Source organism: Salmo trutta, chromosome 14 (assembly GCF_901001165.1).
Source record: "Salmo trutta chromosome 14, fSalTru1.1, whole genome shotgun sequence".
NCBI classification, from domain to species: domain Eukaryota; kingdom Metazoa; phylum Chordata; class Actinopteri; order Salmoniformes; family Salmonidae; genus Salmo; species Salmo trutta.
This window is the reverse complement of record NC_042970.1, coordinates 49,885,498-49,900,681: the sequence shown is the minus strand read 5'-3', so window position 1 is coordinate 49,900,681 and position 15,184 is coordinate 49,885,498. Positions and strand designations below refer to the sequence as shown.

The following is a 15,184-nucleotide window of genomic DNA, read 5'->3' as shown; positions in this document are numbered from 1 at the left end:
GTTGTCTTTTTCATGATAAAGTGACCTTGTCTGTGCCAGTCCAAAAATGTAGTTTAACTGTGTATCTGTTTTGGAGTCAAAACTAATGTACAATCCAAGTAGTTGTTGTTGAAGTTGGTATGTTATTAGGCCTAAAGTTAGACATAATGTTACTGTACCAAATTTTGTGCCTGTGATTAGTTTCACTTTTTTATGAAGGCATCAATGATAAATCATATGACACATATATTAGGTTTATATGTACATTATGTAATAGGGCTATTTAGATACATTTAACACATACTCATGACAAAAGTTGCCAATGAAGAGTTGAAGACCTATACTACCTCACTCTACTGTAACCCTGAGTTTAATACATTAATATGCGCACATACACACACACACACACACACACACACACACACACACACACACACACACACACACACACACACACACACACACACACACACACACACACACACAAAGGTACTGCTTTACTGGAGAAATAAACATAACAGAAGTGTGGACAGTCTTCAATGCCTGGGGTCGGATGTCAGCGATTCCTCTATAACCCCAAGCAAAACAATCCACTTGCTCCAAGGTTGGATTCAAACAACAGAGATGTTGATGAGTTGAACTCCTGGGGTTAGGCTACTTCACCCTACTGTCGAGGAGTGTTAAACATGTTTAAGGTATTAATGATTAGAACCTGAAGCAGAAGATAGAGTTATTTTTCTGATACAGTGTTGCCGCTCTGTGGGCTGAAATAGATATAACACCCAGTCTGTGAGATTGAAGTAACTGGGTTGTATAACATATCGTGTTCATTGTATTCATTATTCATTAGGCCACACAGTTTTGCAACAGAAAACTAAAAATAGTGTTTCTCATTGGACAAGTTCCGGTAGTCCCTCCCTGTTTCAGTCCGCTGTCTTCTGTTCGGTGCCTAATGAATATGGTAATAATGGCAATAAAATGAATGGCATTTAAATGAATGGCATTGCAAAAAAATAAGGCAGCATAGATCAATGCAATTGACACCACAGCTGTGGCACCTGACATAACTTTGTTATGATATACAGTACAAAACGTTTCAGTAAAAGGCATAAGCTGACGCACACCCAAAAATGAAACTAAAAAGAAAGAAAGACGCACACTCTAATTATGCTCCCAAATATGTAATGGGTATACCAACCATAGTTGCTACCGTATACCCATTAAAAGTTAGAATTATGCTCCCATTAAATATTTAGGAGCACAATTAGAATGTGCCACTTTCATTCCTTCTTTCTATACAAAGTGTTTCATACAGTAACAGCATCACGACTGTGTCATGGGTGTTATATCTGTTTGTTGTACGGTGGAAACTGACCTGTTGAGGTGTTCTCTCACACAAATTGAATAATCTACATTTAATTTAATCTGGTTCATTTAAACTTCAAAAAGAATAAACTGAATAATTGTGGAATCATTTATATGGGCCCTATTCATCAAATTTTACATGTAGTTCGACTAACTAGTCAAATCAAATCAAATCAAACTTTATCACATGCGCCAAATACAACAAGTGTAGACCTTACTGTGAAATGCTTACTTACAAGCCCTTAACCAACAGTGCAGTTCAAGAAGAGTTAAGAAAATATTTACCAAATAGACTAAAGTAAAAAAATATATAAAAAGTTACACAATAAGAATAACAATAACGAGGCTATATACAGGGGGTACCGGTACCGAGTCAGTGTGCAGGGGTACAGGTTAGTTGAGGTAATTAACTTGAGTCTGATCTCAACGTCATTGGACATTGTTGATCAAGAATCAATAGATTGTGTCCCTCCAGAAACACCAATACAGTGGTTCGTCCTTTAAAAGCTGCAGCGTACTGCGGCGCAATTGCATGGTGCCACAGAATTCTATTGCATGTTATTTAAGTGTGAACCACTGGTACCATTAATGCTAGTTAGAGATAGTTTGACCACCAGAGGGCATCTTTGAGAAGCATTTGATAGCCTTTAATAGTGGCTGTACTAGAGAATGCAAGCACGTGGGAGACCGGGGTTCACTTCCCCGATGGGGAGGAAGGAGTAGGCTGTCCTTGTAATTAAGAATTAGTTCTTAACTGATTCCATGTGTGTTATTTCATAGTTGTGATGTCTTCACTATTATTCTACAACGTAGAACATAGTAAAAATAAAGAAAAACCCTGGAATGAGTAGGTGTGTCCAAACTTTTGACTGGTACTTGCTTAATTGATTTGATTATGGTGTTTCTATTCCAAGAAAAACAAAAAGCCCTCTGGGTTTTCTTTTAGGATGGAACGGAAAATATGGCGCTGTACAATGTGACGGTCGGGAATACAGTACTGGGCTATTTAGTTAAAGAATCCCTGTGTAGTGTGGGCAGGCCAATTGTGTATAGCCGTAACGAAAATTTTGGTGACCTTATTTGACCCTTTCTGCTGCTTTTGAGACACGGTTCGATCCCTCCTTGGGGCACTACTTGATTGAGCAAATAAAACAATACAGTAACTATTGGTCACTCTATTATGTTTTATAATTCTAATATGTATTCATTATAGTATTGTGTCTGTTATTAATGATAAACCTCCCTATCTCTCTATTTTTCAACTCCAGATGACAAAACCTACACACAGTCTAAGGGTTGCAGGCCTGCCAACTTCCTTCTGGTCACACATTGTATTCAGAGAAATATCCAATAAACCAAAGACATTGCTTTAACTGTGAATGTACTTTATTGCAGATATTTTCCTCAAATAAAATGGAGCATACATAAAATGTAACAATTTATTACAATTTATTTACATTGGGTCTAGTGTGTGTGTGTGAGAGGGAGACATGTTTTTCAACTTAGAAAAAAGCACACAGAATTTCCTCAAACTGTACACATGAAGCCATAGTCTTTTACAATATTATCAATTACACTTTGATTTGATAGATATTTAGATGAATTATGTAGATATTGAGAATGGATATGAAGGAGTAGATATCTCCAATCCTAAAATAAAATGGAGCAAACATTAAATAAACAAGTAATTACATTCTGGAAAATGTGTGTGAGTGCATGTTTTTTTGTTTTTCCTTGTCAGCCACCCATCTCTGCTTTGTCAGTCTTGATAGGCCCTGTGTAGGCACTTCTGGGTGAGGTTGTCAGGCAGCGGTGGAGTGCATAGCAGATCTGAAAGAGAGATGCACAAAGTGACAGTAAGTATACAGCTCAACAACATGTCTGTGTGTACATCTGTTGGTGTGAGTGAGCATATGCAATATAATTCTGAATTACCAGTATCCATCTGGGTATCCTCAAAAGTTTCTCCCTTCACGGCCAGTGTAGTAGGAACTGGTGCAGCCGGTAAAATAAATACCACATCAGAGGACTGCTGTGACTGCAGCTGAACTGCTGGGGGTGGCAGATCTAAAAGAGACAGGCACAATTTTCTTAAGTGACAATAATCATACAACTAAATAGACTGAATGAGTGTAAGGCCTAGATTCAATCAGATCAAGCGTTAACCGGCGATAGCCGACACCCGCATAGCTGATGTTTTGGTGGTGTCTGAGGTTTAACTGCTTTGGATCTGTCAAATCAGTAAGCAGCAGCTCTTGATCATTGTCATAAAACTACACCCGTCCTTCTTTCGTTACAAGTTCAGAACGAGAAAGTGTAGGTGATATAGAAATAATGCAGCTCAAATTCAAAATCATTAAACTAAATAATGAGGATTTCTATCAGCCTAATCGAGGTGTAGATTACATCTCCAATTGCAGTGTTCTAACTTGTAAACAGGGCTGCATGAGATTTCTGTTAATGCGACTCCGTGCAGCCAATGGCAACGTCCGCTTTAGGTATAATGCCAGGAGCCGCTTGTGAATTTGACAGCTCTAACACAGTTCTACCTCAGACACCGCCAAAACAACCGCTATGTGGATGTCGGCTTAAGCGGGCGTGATTGAATAGAGCCGCAACTGAGGGCGAGTTTGCATGTGTGTATACATGCATTTGATAATTACCTGTATCACCTGTCGTGGCCGGTGTAGCAGATGCAGGGGCAGACGACTGCAGCTGTGAAGACTGGTTGAGCTAATAGGGGAGTCAGATCTAAAAGAGAGAGGAACAATTAAAATAAGTTAAAGTTAAAATAATTATACAACAAAACAGAGTGAGGGAGTGTGTATACGTGTGTTTGATAATTACCTGGACCCCATCACACTGCTTCAGGTCTACAAGCCTCTGGAAGTTCCAGCGTGCCACTCCAGGCCTGGAACAGCTTGGTGCAAAGACAGTTACCTGTCACCCACCGAGCAGGTTGGTAGATCTGAAAAATGGGCACAATATCATTTTAATGACAACGCCTTGACTTCACACTAACCTAAACAGAACAGACTATGGGAGGCGCACAGTAGTACATAGAGCCATGACTACATGGAACTCTATTCCACATCAAGTAACTCGCGCAAGCAGTCAAATTTGATTTAAAAATACACCTTATGGAACAGCGGGGACTGTGAACAGACACATGCATACACACAATAACATACGCGCTGTACACACACATGCACAAGGATTTTGTGTCGTAGATATGTGGTAGTAGAGTAGTGGCCTGAGGGCACACACTTAATGTGTTGTGAATGTATGGTAATGTTTTCAAAATGGTATAACTGCCTTAATTTTGCTGGACCCGAAGAAGAGTAACTGCTAATGGAGATCCATAATAAATACAATACAACAAATTAATTAAGTTTGTGTGTGTGTGTGTGTGTGTGTGTGTGTGTGTGTGTGTGTGTGTGTGTGTGTATCTGGCAACCCACGCAGCAGACTTAATTTTCCAAACTGCTCATTGAACTTGTCCTTGCAATCTGGTGTGTGTGTGTTGTGTGTTTGTGTGTGTGTGTGTGTGTGTGTGTGTGTGTGTGTGTGTGTGTGTGTGTGTGTGTGTGTGTGTGTGTGTGTGTGTGTGTGTGTGTGTGTGTGTGTGTGTGTGTGTGTGTGTGTGTGTAGGTAAGTAAATAAATAAAACAACAGTAAAAAGACATTTCAAAATAAGAGTAGCAAGGCTATATACAGACACCGGTTAGTCAGGCTTATTGAGGAGTATGTACATGTAGGTATGGTTAAAGTGACTATGCATATATGATGAACAGAGAGTAGCAGTAACGTAAAAAAAAGGGGTTGGCGGGTGGTGGGACACAATGCAGATAGCCCAGTTAGCCAATGTGTGGGAGCACTGGTTGGTCAGGCCAATTGAGGTAGTATGTACATGGATGTATAGTTAAAGTGACTATGCATATAAGATAAACAGAGAGTAGCAGCAGCGTAAAAGAGGGGTTGGGGGGGGGGGGCACACAATACAAAGAGTCCGGGTAACCATTGGTTAGGAGTCTTATGGCTTAGGGGTAAAAACTGTTGAGAAGCCTTTTTGTCCTAGACTTGACACTCCGGTACCGCTTGCCATGCGGTAGTAGAGACAACAGTCTATGATAGGGGTGGCTGGGATCTTTGACAATTTTTAGGGCCTTCCTCTGCCTGGTGTAGAGGTCCTGGATAGCAGGCAGCTTTGCCCCAGTGATGTACTGGGCCGTACGCACTACCCTCTGAAGTGCATTGCGGTCTGAGGCCGAGCAATTGCCGTACCAGGCAGTGATGCAACCGGTCAGGATGCTCTCGATGTTGCAACTGTAGAACCTTTTTGAGGATCTGAGGACCCATGCCAAATCTTTTCCTGAGGGGGAATAGGCTTTGTCATGCCCTCTTTACGACTGTCTTGGTGTGTTTGGACCATTCTAGTTTGTTGTTGATGTGGACACCAAGGAATTTGAAGCTCTCAACCTGCTCCACTACAGCCCCGTCGATGAGAATGGGGACGTGCTCGGTGCTCCTTTTCCTGTAGTCCACAATCATCTCCTTAGTCTTGGTTACGTTGAGGGATAGGTTGTTATTCTGGCACCACCTGGCCAGGTCTCTGACCTCCTCCCTATAGGCTGTCTCGTCGTTGTCGGTGATCAGGCCTACCACTGTTGTGTTGTCTGCAAACTTAATGATGGTGTTGAACTCGTGCCTGGTCATGCAGTCGTGGGGGAACAGGGAGTTCAGGAGGGGACTGAGCACGCACCCCTGGGGAGCTCCAGTGTTGAGGATCAGTGTGGCAGATGTGTTGCTACCTACCCTCACCACCTGGGGGCGGCGGAAGTCCAGGATCCAGTTGCAGAGGGAGGTGTTTAGTCCCAGGTTCCTTAGCTTAGTGATGAGCTTTGAGGGTACTATGGTGTTGAACGCTGAGCTGTAGTCAATGAATAGCATTCTCACATAGGTGTTCCTTTTGTCCAGGTGGGAAAGGGCAGTGTGGAGTGCAATAGAGATTGCATCATCTGTGGATCTGTTTGGGTGGTATGCAAATTTGAGTGGGTCTAGGGTTTCTGGGATAATGGTGTTGATGTGAGCCATTACCAGCCTTTCAAAGCACTTCATGGCTACGGACATGAGTGCTACGAGTCTGTTGTCATTTAGGCAGGTTGCCTTTGTGTTCTTGGGCACAGGGACTATGGTGGTCTGCTTGAAGCATGTTGGTATTACAGACTCAATCAGGGACATGTTGAAAATGTCAGTGAAGACACCTGCCAGTTGGTCAGCACATGCCCGGAGCACACATCCTGGTAATCCGTCTGACCCCGCAGCCTTGTGTATGTTGACCTGTTTAAAGGTCTTACGTTGGCTACGGAGAGCGTGATCACACAGTCGTCCGGAGCAGCTGATGCTCTCATGCATGCCTCAGTGTTGCTTGCCACGAAGCGAGCATAGAAGTGATTTAGCTCGTCTGGTAGGTTCGTGTCACTGGGCAGCTCTCGGCTGTTCTTCCCTTCGTAGTCTGTAATAGTTTGCAAGCCCTGCCACATCCGACGAGCGTCGGAACCGGTGTAGTATGATTCAATCTTAGCCCTATATTGACAATTGTTCCAGTCTGTGATAGCAAAACAGTCCTGCAGTTTAGCATCTGCTTCATCTGACCACTTTTTTATAGACCGAGTCACTGGTGCTTCCTGCTTTAATTTTTGCTGCTTGTAAGCAGGAATCAGGAGGATAGAGTTGTGGTCGGATTTACCAAATGGAGGGCGAGGGAGAGCTTTGTACGCATCTCTGTGTGTGGAGTAGAGGTGATCTAGAATTATTTTCCCTCTGGTTGCACATTTAACATGTTGATAGAGATTTGGTAGAACTGATTTAAGTTTCCCTGCATTAAAGTCTCCGGCCACTAGGAGTGCCGCCTCTTGGTGAGTGGTTTCCTGTTTGCTTATTTCCTTATACAGCTGACTGAGTGCGGTCTTAGTGCCAGCATCTGATTGTGGTGGTAAATAAACAGCCATGAAAAGTATAGCTGAGAACTCTCTAGGCAAGTAGTGTGGCCTGCAATTTATCACAATATACTCTACTTCAGGCGAGCAAACTTCCTTAGATTTCGTGCACCAACTGTTGTTTACAAATATGCACAGACCACCCCCCCCCCCCTCGTCTTACCGGAGTGTGCTGTTCTATCTTGCTGGTGCAGCGTGTATCCCGCTAGCTGAATATCCATGTCGTCATTCAGCCACGATTCCGTGAAACATAGGATATTACAGTTTTGATGTCCCGTTGGTAGGATATTCGTGATCGTACCTCGTCTAGTTTATTGTCCAATGATTGCACGTTGGCGAGTAATATTGATGGTAACGGCAGCTTTCCTACTCGCCTTCTGCGTATCCGGACTAGGCATCCGGCTCTTTGTCCTCTGCGTCGCTTCCTTTTGCGAATAATTGGGATGTCTGCCCTGCGGGGTGTTTGGAGAATATCGTGTGAGTCCTGCTTGTTGTTGTTGTTGTTGAAAAAATCCGAATCCGAGGTGAGTGATCGCTGTCCTCATATCCAGAAGCACTATTCTGCCGTAAGATATGGTTGCAGAAACATTATGTACAAAATAATTTACAAATATCGTGAAAAAACCCCCACATAATAGCACAATTGGTTAGGTAAAACGGCGGCCATCTCCTCCGGCGCCATTCACCCACCGTGTTGTAGGCTAATCACTTAGATTGGGAAACATTCCGGAGGCCCGAAGGAAGGCCGTGAAACAGGAAGTGGAGGCTATGCTGAGGATGGGGGTCATTGAAGAGTCCCACAGTGCATGTTGCAGCCCCATCGTGTTTGTGCCCAAACCGGACGGAAGCCTCCGCTTCTGTAATACTTTCCGGGGTGTGAACAACATAAGCTTATTCGACGCCTACCCCATGCCAAGTGTGGACGAGCTCATCAACCGATTGGGAAAGGCCCGGTACATCAGCACCCTGGACCTGAGCAAAGGATATTGGCAGGTACCGTTGGCAGCCTCCTCCCGGGAGAAGACGACGTTCTCGACACCAGACGGTTTGTATCAGTACCGGGTGCTCCCGTTTGGTCTCCACGGAGCCCCGCCCACATTCCAGCGACTGATTAACAGAGTGCTTCGACCCCACCAGCAGTACGCAGCGGCCTATCTGGATGATATCATCATCCACAGCCAAGGTTGGAAAGAGCACCTGACGCGCCTCCAGGCAGTGCTGGACGCGCTCAGACAAGCCAGGTTGACCGCAAACCCCAAGAAATGCAAATTAGGGTTTGAGGAGGTGGAGTACACAGGGTATTTGATTGGACGGGGTAACGTCAAGCCCCAGGAGAGGAAGGTTCACGCAGTACGTGACTGGCCTGTTCCACGCACCAAGACACAGGACAAGTCCTTCCTGGGACTGGCAGGATACTATAGCCGGTTTATTCCCAACTTTGCGGCTATAGCTTCCTCCATCACCGATCTAACAAGGGCTCGCCTCCTGAAAACAGTGAAATGGACGGACGAGACAGAAGCGACGTTCAGCCGTCTGATGGAAGCGCTGTGCTCCCATCCGATTCTCGTAATGCCTGATTTCCAGGTGCCGATGGTGGTCCAGATGAATGCATGTGATACGGGACTAGGGGCCGTTCTGTCTCAGATACAGGATGGGGAGGAGCACCCCATGTACATCAGCCTAAAGCTGGTACCTAGAGAAAAAAAGTATTCTATTGTTGAGAAAGAGTGTCTAGCGGTGCAGTGGGCGATAGACACTCAAGTTTTACCTGTTAGGTTCTCATTTCACGCTGGTCACGGACCATGCTCCCCTGGTCTGGATGGCCAGGGGAAAGGACATGAACGATCGGATCACCAGGTGGTTATTGTCCCTTCAACGCTTCTCTTTTTCTGTTGTGCACAGGTCAGGGGCGAAGCATGGAAACGCGGATGCCCTATCGAGAAGGGAGACATACGTCGCACTGATGACAGTCCCCTCCCCGACAGAGCTAACATACCTCAATTCAAACTTTTGTTAGAAAATACAACTTAGACTATAGATAATAACAGGCAGCGCTTGTTAACTGTTCTGTTGCGTAACAATCACGTTTTGGAACAGTGAGTGCATTCTGACATCACGTGTATATAACGACTCACGCTGGGGCGACCGAGAGATATTCGGAACTCACGTATGAAAAGGTTAAATGTCTATTATTTTAAGATTAACATGTAATGTGCTGAATTTATAAAATACATCAGCTAATTCAGAAGAGAAGAGAAACTTTGGATGGAGCTTCCTTTTTAAGGTAGCTCTCGAGACTAGAGTCTCTTTCTGGGATCAACTTTCACAATAACTGGGCTTGCACTGTCTATCAGTCCCCTATAGATGGCGTGCTCTGTCCATACTAAGTCTCTACCTAGCAAGTTAAACTCTCAAGTTAAAGTATTTTATAAAATTCTGTAACCCATTATACTATTAATTTCTCTTAATACATTTTATACCACTTACGTACATCTACGTGTGGGTGTGCAAGTTGTGTGTGTGTATATATATTTTTTATTTTCTATTGTTACTTCATCAGATCTCTAGTAACACATTATACTCAATATTATGTTACTTTATCTCTAATAATCCATTATACATGTGTGTTACATCACAAATTCCTCCTCTACACCAGTGTTCTATTCATACAGAGGTTTAAATATTCACTATAGTGTTCCATTTAACAGCATAGCCCTTACCCATCTCAGCTGTTACCTTCTCAAACTTTTCAATGGCTTCTCCTGTCAGTGCTCACTACCTGTAGATCAACGGGCGGTGGTGGACAGAACCCCTAGACAAGGTTATAGATCTAAATGTTATAGATCTAGATCCCTTACATACTACTCACAGACATGTTGCATAGGCATAGTTCATAGAGTTGGTTCCGGCATGTGTCTGGCACCGTTTTCCATCTTAACTTATATAACATATTCTGGTTATGTGCCCCCCCCCCCCCATATCTTTACCAAGCACAGGCAGGAACCAATGATTATTTATGACACTAAAACAAGATTAACATTTGCAAGACTGTCACTTCACAAGAGAACATTTTCCATCACAGGATTCAGAAGAAAGACAACCCCAAGGTAGGCCTGACCCTGACCAAGGACCGATGCCCTGCTCCTGCCATCTAACATTATCTTCAACTCACAAGAACAGTAAACCACTCAAGTACTCCTGTAATACTATGTTTGAGATGACATGTTTGGGACCACATATTTCCCATAATTTGATTCAGATAATATTTGTGTCTAAGTTGATTGCAGCTAATAAATAATGCTAAAAAAACTTGTGGTCGATGTTTGTCTGTAGATTGACTGGAACCAGTCTACGCCGGCCCTACACAACTGGATCAGATGAAAGTGCCTGGCGTCTGAGTGGAGGTTGATGGACAGGTAAGAATATTGCCACGGTCTCACCTGTCCAGTTCAGTGACATCAGTGCAGATGAGGTAAAGAAGAAAAGGAAAGGAGGCCACTCTCTAAACCTCAACTAAATCTTGTAATAAATAAAAAAAAATATCAAGTTGAGGAGACTAAACTGCTTTGAGTTACCCTGGATTGTAAACTGTCATGGTCAAAACATATTGATACAACAGTAGCTAAGATGGGGAGAAGTATGTCCATGATAAGGGGCTGCTCTACATTCTTGACAGCACTGTCAACAAGGCAGGTCCTACAGGCCCTAGTTTTCTTGCACCTGGACTACTGTTCAGTCGTGTGGTCAGGTGCCACAAAAAAGGACATTGCAATTGGTTCAGAACAGGGCAGCACGGCTGGCTCTTGGATGTACACAGAGAGCTAATATTAATAATATCAATGTCAATCTCTCCTGGCTCAAAGTGGAGGAGAGATTGACTTCATCACTGCTTGTATTTATGAGAGGTATTGACATGTTGAATGCACCGAGCTGTCTGTTTGAACTACTGGTGCACAGCTCGGACACCCATGCATACCCCACAAGACATTACTCAAGAGGTCTATTCACAGTCCCCAAGTCCAGAACAGACTATGGAAGGCGCACAGTACTACATAGAGCCATGACTACATGTAACTCTATTCCACATCAAGTAACTCATGCAAGCAGTAAAATTAGATTTAAAAAACACCTTATGGAACAGCAGGGACTGTGAAGCAACAGCAGGGACTGTGAAGCAACACATGTATACACACACACACGATAACATACGCACTATACACACGTACACATGGATTTTGAACTGTATATATTTGGTAGTGGTGGAGTAGGGGCCTGAGGGCACACAGTCTGAATGTATTGTAATGTTTTAATTGTATAAACTGCCTTAATTTTGCCTTGGCAGCAGCTAATGTGGATCCATAATAAATACAAACACAAATTGAGATGCACTCAAAAGGCTGATTCCACTGTGGTCTCTCCTACTGTCTCCCTTCTAGAAAGTGATGTTCTACGGCTCCACTCTGGTTGACAACGGTGCGGCTGCTAACGTACAGCCCCTGGAGATCCCTGGTGTCAGTCGACCCGGCCTGGTCACTAAGGCAGGCCTGGTGCAGTTTGGCCACGACGGCAAGACGGTAAGTCGCCTAACGTTACACAAATGTTATTTAGACATACATCTTATTACCAGGGTTGCTACCATAGATTGTCTTTTTTTTTATTTTTTTATTTTAAGCCTTTCGACATTTTTTTTCTTTGGCCCTATGCTTTGGAAGAAGAAACCCTGTCTATTTTTGCAAATACAAAATGAACTTCAAAATCTTTTTGAAGGCATTTCTTTCTAACTTTTTGGCTTTAAACATAGGCCTATGTAGCATCCCTGCATGTAGACATGCTGTACTACCTGGCTTTAAGGTCAGGACTATCATGGCACAGTTTGAGTGGTGTTCATTCCCTGCAATCTCTCGGGGACTGGTTCCCGCACCGATTCTGGCTGTTCCCCCTCAATGGCAGGATAAATAACTTTGGATGTTTTCCAGTCGAACCTTAGGCCTGCACTGAAAAGCTCTCTGTGAGGTGTTATGTATTCTGTAGTAGCAACTGAGAGAAAGAGTCAGGGGATAGAGAGAATGTTTCAGAGATTGAGTCAAGGAAGTTAAGAAAGATTGGGGCCAGTGTGAGTGAGTTTGTTAGTGTTGCATCAGTTTATGGGAAATGTGTTGATAGAGAGTTTTGGGGACAGAGGGCCGCATCCCAAAGGGTTGGAGATTAGGCTGTGTGTGTGTGGAAGCAGGGAAATTGGGCCGGGTCCCGCCGGGTCTGAGACCCGGCACCTATGGTTATTTGAATTATCTAAGGAAAAATTGTTGTCCACATTTTATTTTCCAACACGAGAAGCAACAGCAAAATCAGACAACCCCATAGTAGAATAGTTTACATTCAATTGTTCAGCATATCAAATTGTGAGTGCCGCACAGGGAGAGAAATTTGCATGTCATACTACACTGAACAAAAATATTAACCCAACATGCAACAATTTCAAAGATTTTACTGAGTTACAGTTCATAAGGAAATCAGTCAATTGAAATAAATCAATTAAGCCCTAATCTATGGATTTCACATGACTGGGAATACAGATATGCATCTGTTGGTCACAAATGCCTTAAAGAAAAGGTAGGGGCGTGGATCAGAAAACCAGTCAGTGTCTGGTGTGACCATCATTTGCCTCATGTAGCAAGACATCTCCTTCGTATAGAGTTGATCAGGCTGTTGATTGTTGTCCCACTTTTCTTCAACGGCTGTGCGAAGTTGCTGGATATTGGCGGGAACTGGAACACAATGTCGTACTTGTTGGCTCAGAGCATCCCAAGCATGCTCAATGGGTGACATGTCTGGTGAGTATGCAGGCCATGGAAGAACTGGAATATTTACAGCTTCCAGGAATTGTGTACATATCCTTGCGACATGGGGCCATGCATTATCATGCTGAAACATGAGGTGATGGTGGCGGATGAATGGCACGACAATGGGCCTCAGGATCTCATCACAGTATCTCTGTGTATTCAAATTTCCATCAATAAAATGCAATACTGTTCGTTGTCCGTAGCTTATGCCTGCCCATACCATAACCCCCCGCCACCATGGGGCACTCTGTTCACAATGTTGACATCAGCAAACCGCTCGCCCACACGACGCCATACACACAGGGGCGGAAATCCAGGGGGGGACGGGGGACACACGACCCCCCCCCATCCTGGGAAAAATATGATTTGTCCCCCCCAATATATCACTGTAAACATAACTATGTAATTTCAATAATATTAATAATACGCAATGAAAGCAATTGTGCTGATTATAGACACTTAATAGCGCATTTTTAAGTTTCAAAAGATTGCGACCCCCCCACCCTTTGCCTCACCATGGTTTGATCCACTGCCAGTTCCTTAGTTGTTAAGGTAACAGAGGGTTCGTATCTACTGTCTGAAAGGCACTCAATGCATGTAACTGACGGGAGGTTCATCCAGCCAATCACGCCAGGGTTCACACACACTAGCTGAATATGCAGATATTAACTATTAAGATAGCTAGTACCTATTCCATTTGTGGCGTCGTCAAAGATGGAATCTTTGCTATCGTCAATTTATTCCAAGATCAGCATGCAGATGATGTAAATTACTACCTCAAAGTCCCTGTGATAAGGTTAGCGATAAACTGAAGTCCAAACTGAACAGAACTACAAACTGAACAGAACTACACTCTCTTCTACCATTGTCTTAAATATATTTAATGGTCTCGTTGCAAAAGCTAAACTGTCGCAAGGGAACTTTTATTTATTTTCTCTCACCTTTATTTAACCCGGGTAGCAAAGATTATAGCAAACACCACTGAAACGGAATTGGTGCTCGCTAGCTTTGCAAATTCAGCTATTGTTGGAAGCCAGCCAATATGAAACAAACTATATTAAAATTACAACGGTTACAGCTGTCAGGGATTTCGTTGTCGTCAGACGATATGGCGAAATCATCGTTGGAAAAGGAGGACCAATATGCAGCAGAATTATGAATGTTCATCTTGAAGTTTTATTAACTCAAAAAGTGAACACAAAATAATAAACAACGTACTCACGATCTACTAGACAGTCCTGTTAGGCTCACACACACACTAAACAAGAAACAATCTCCCACAAATGACAAACACAAACACACCCTAACATATGGGACTCTCAATCAAAGGCAAAGAGAGAACACCTGCCTTCAATTGAGAGTCCCAACCCCAATTAATCAACCATAGAAACACACTCACTAGACTACACATAAAAATACATAAACATAAACCAAAAACCCGGAAATACTAAATCAAACGCCCTTTTACCAAAACACCACCCCGAACCACATAAAACAAATACCCTCTGCCACGTCCTGACCAAACTACAATGACAATTAACCCTTATACTGGCCAGGACGTGACAGTACCCCCCCCCCCCCCCTAAAGGTGCTAAACCTGGAAGCACCTCAAGAAAAACAAAAACCCCAAACAACAAAAATCCCCCTAAACTAAAGGGAGGGAAGGGAGGGTGGCTACCATCAACGACGGCACTGTGCTACACCCCCCCTCCCCAACCCACCTATGCAGGTGGTGGTTCAGGCTCCGGCCTATTGTCCTCCAGAGTGCCGACCCCGATCAGCCTCGGACCGTAGGCAGACTCCCCTTGCTCTGGATCCTGGGCAGACCTCCTCCTCTCCACCCTGTATACAGACTCATTAATTGAACAGTTAATCATTTTAAGTTCTGGATTGTCAGGCTTACTCAGTTCAGGGTTGCTGCTCGACTCCCTTGGTTCTTCGTAATCAGCAGACTCTGGGCCGATGGGCCACTCTGGCTGATCCTGGCCGATGGGGCAGTCT

General features: G+C 43.6%; 1 protein-coding gene and 1 long non-coding RNA gene across 2 annotated transcripts in view; one reads left to right on the top strand and one right to left on the bottom strand.

Moving 5' to 3' along the window:
* Positions 1 to 3,114: 3,114 nt before the first annotated feature.
* Positions 3,115 to 4,092, bottom strand: LOC115208326 (uncharacterized). Its single transcript, XR_003881146.1, has 3 exons — positions 4,008 to 4,092; positions 3,280 to 3,411; positions 3,115 to 3,174 (listed from the first exon to the last, which is right to left on the bottom strand). It is a non-coding gene; the product is annotated as an uncharacterized LOC115208326 (long non-coding RNA).
* Positions 3,124 to 15,184, top strand: part of LOC115208323 (solute carrier family 41 member 1) — a 72,343-nt gene continuing 60,282 nt past the window's right edge. Inside the window, exons 1-4 of the mRNA XM_029776276.1 lie at positions 3,124 to 3,200; positions 10,426 to 10,522; positions 10,677 to 10,759; positions 11,780 to 11,917. Coding sequence (XP_029632136.1) covers positions 11,786 to 11,917 — 132 coding nt within the window. The 5' untranslated portion in view covers positions 3,124 to 3,200; positions 10,426 to 10,522; positions 10,677 to 10,759; positions 11,780 to 11,785. The remainder of the gene's footprint in view (positions 3,201 to 10,425; positions 10,523 to 10,676; positions 10,760 to 11,779; positions 11,918 to 15,184) is intronic.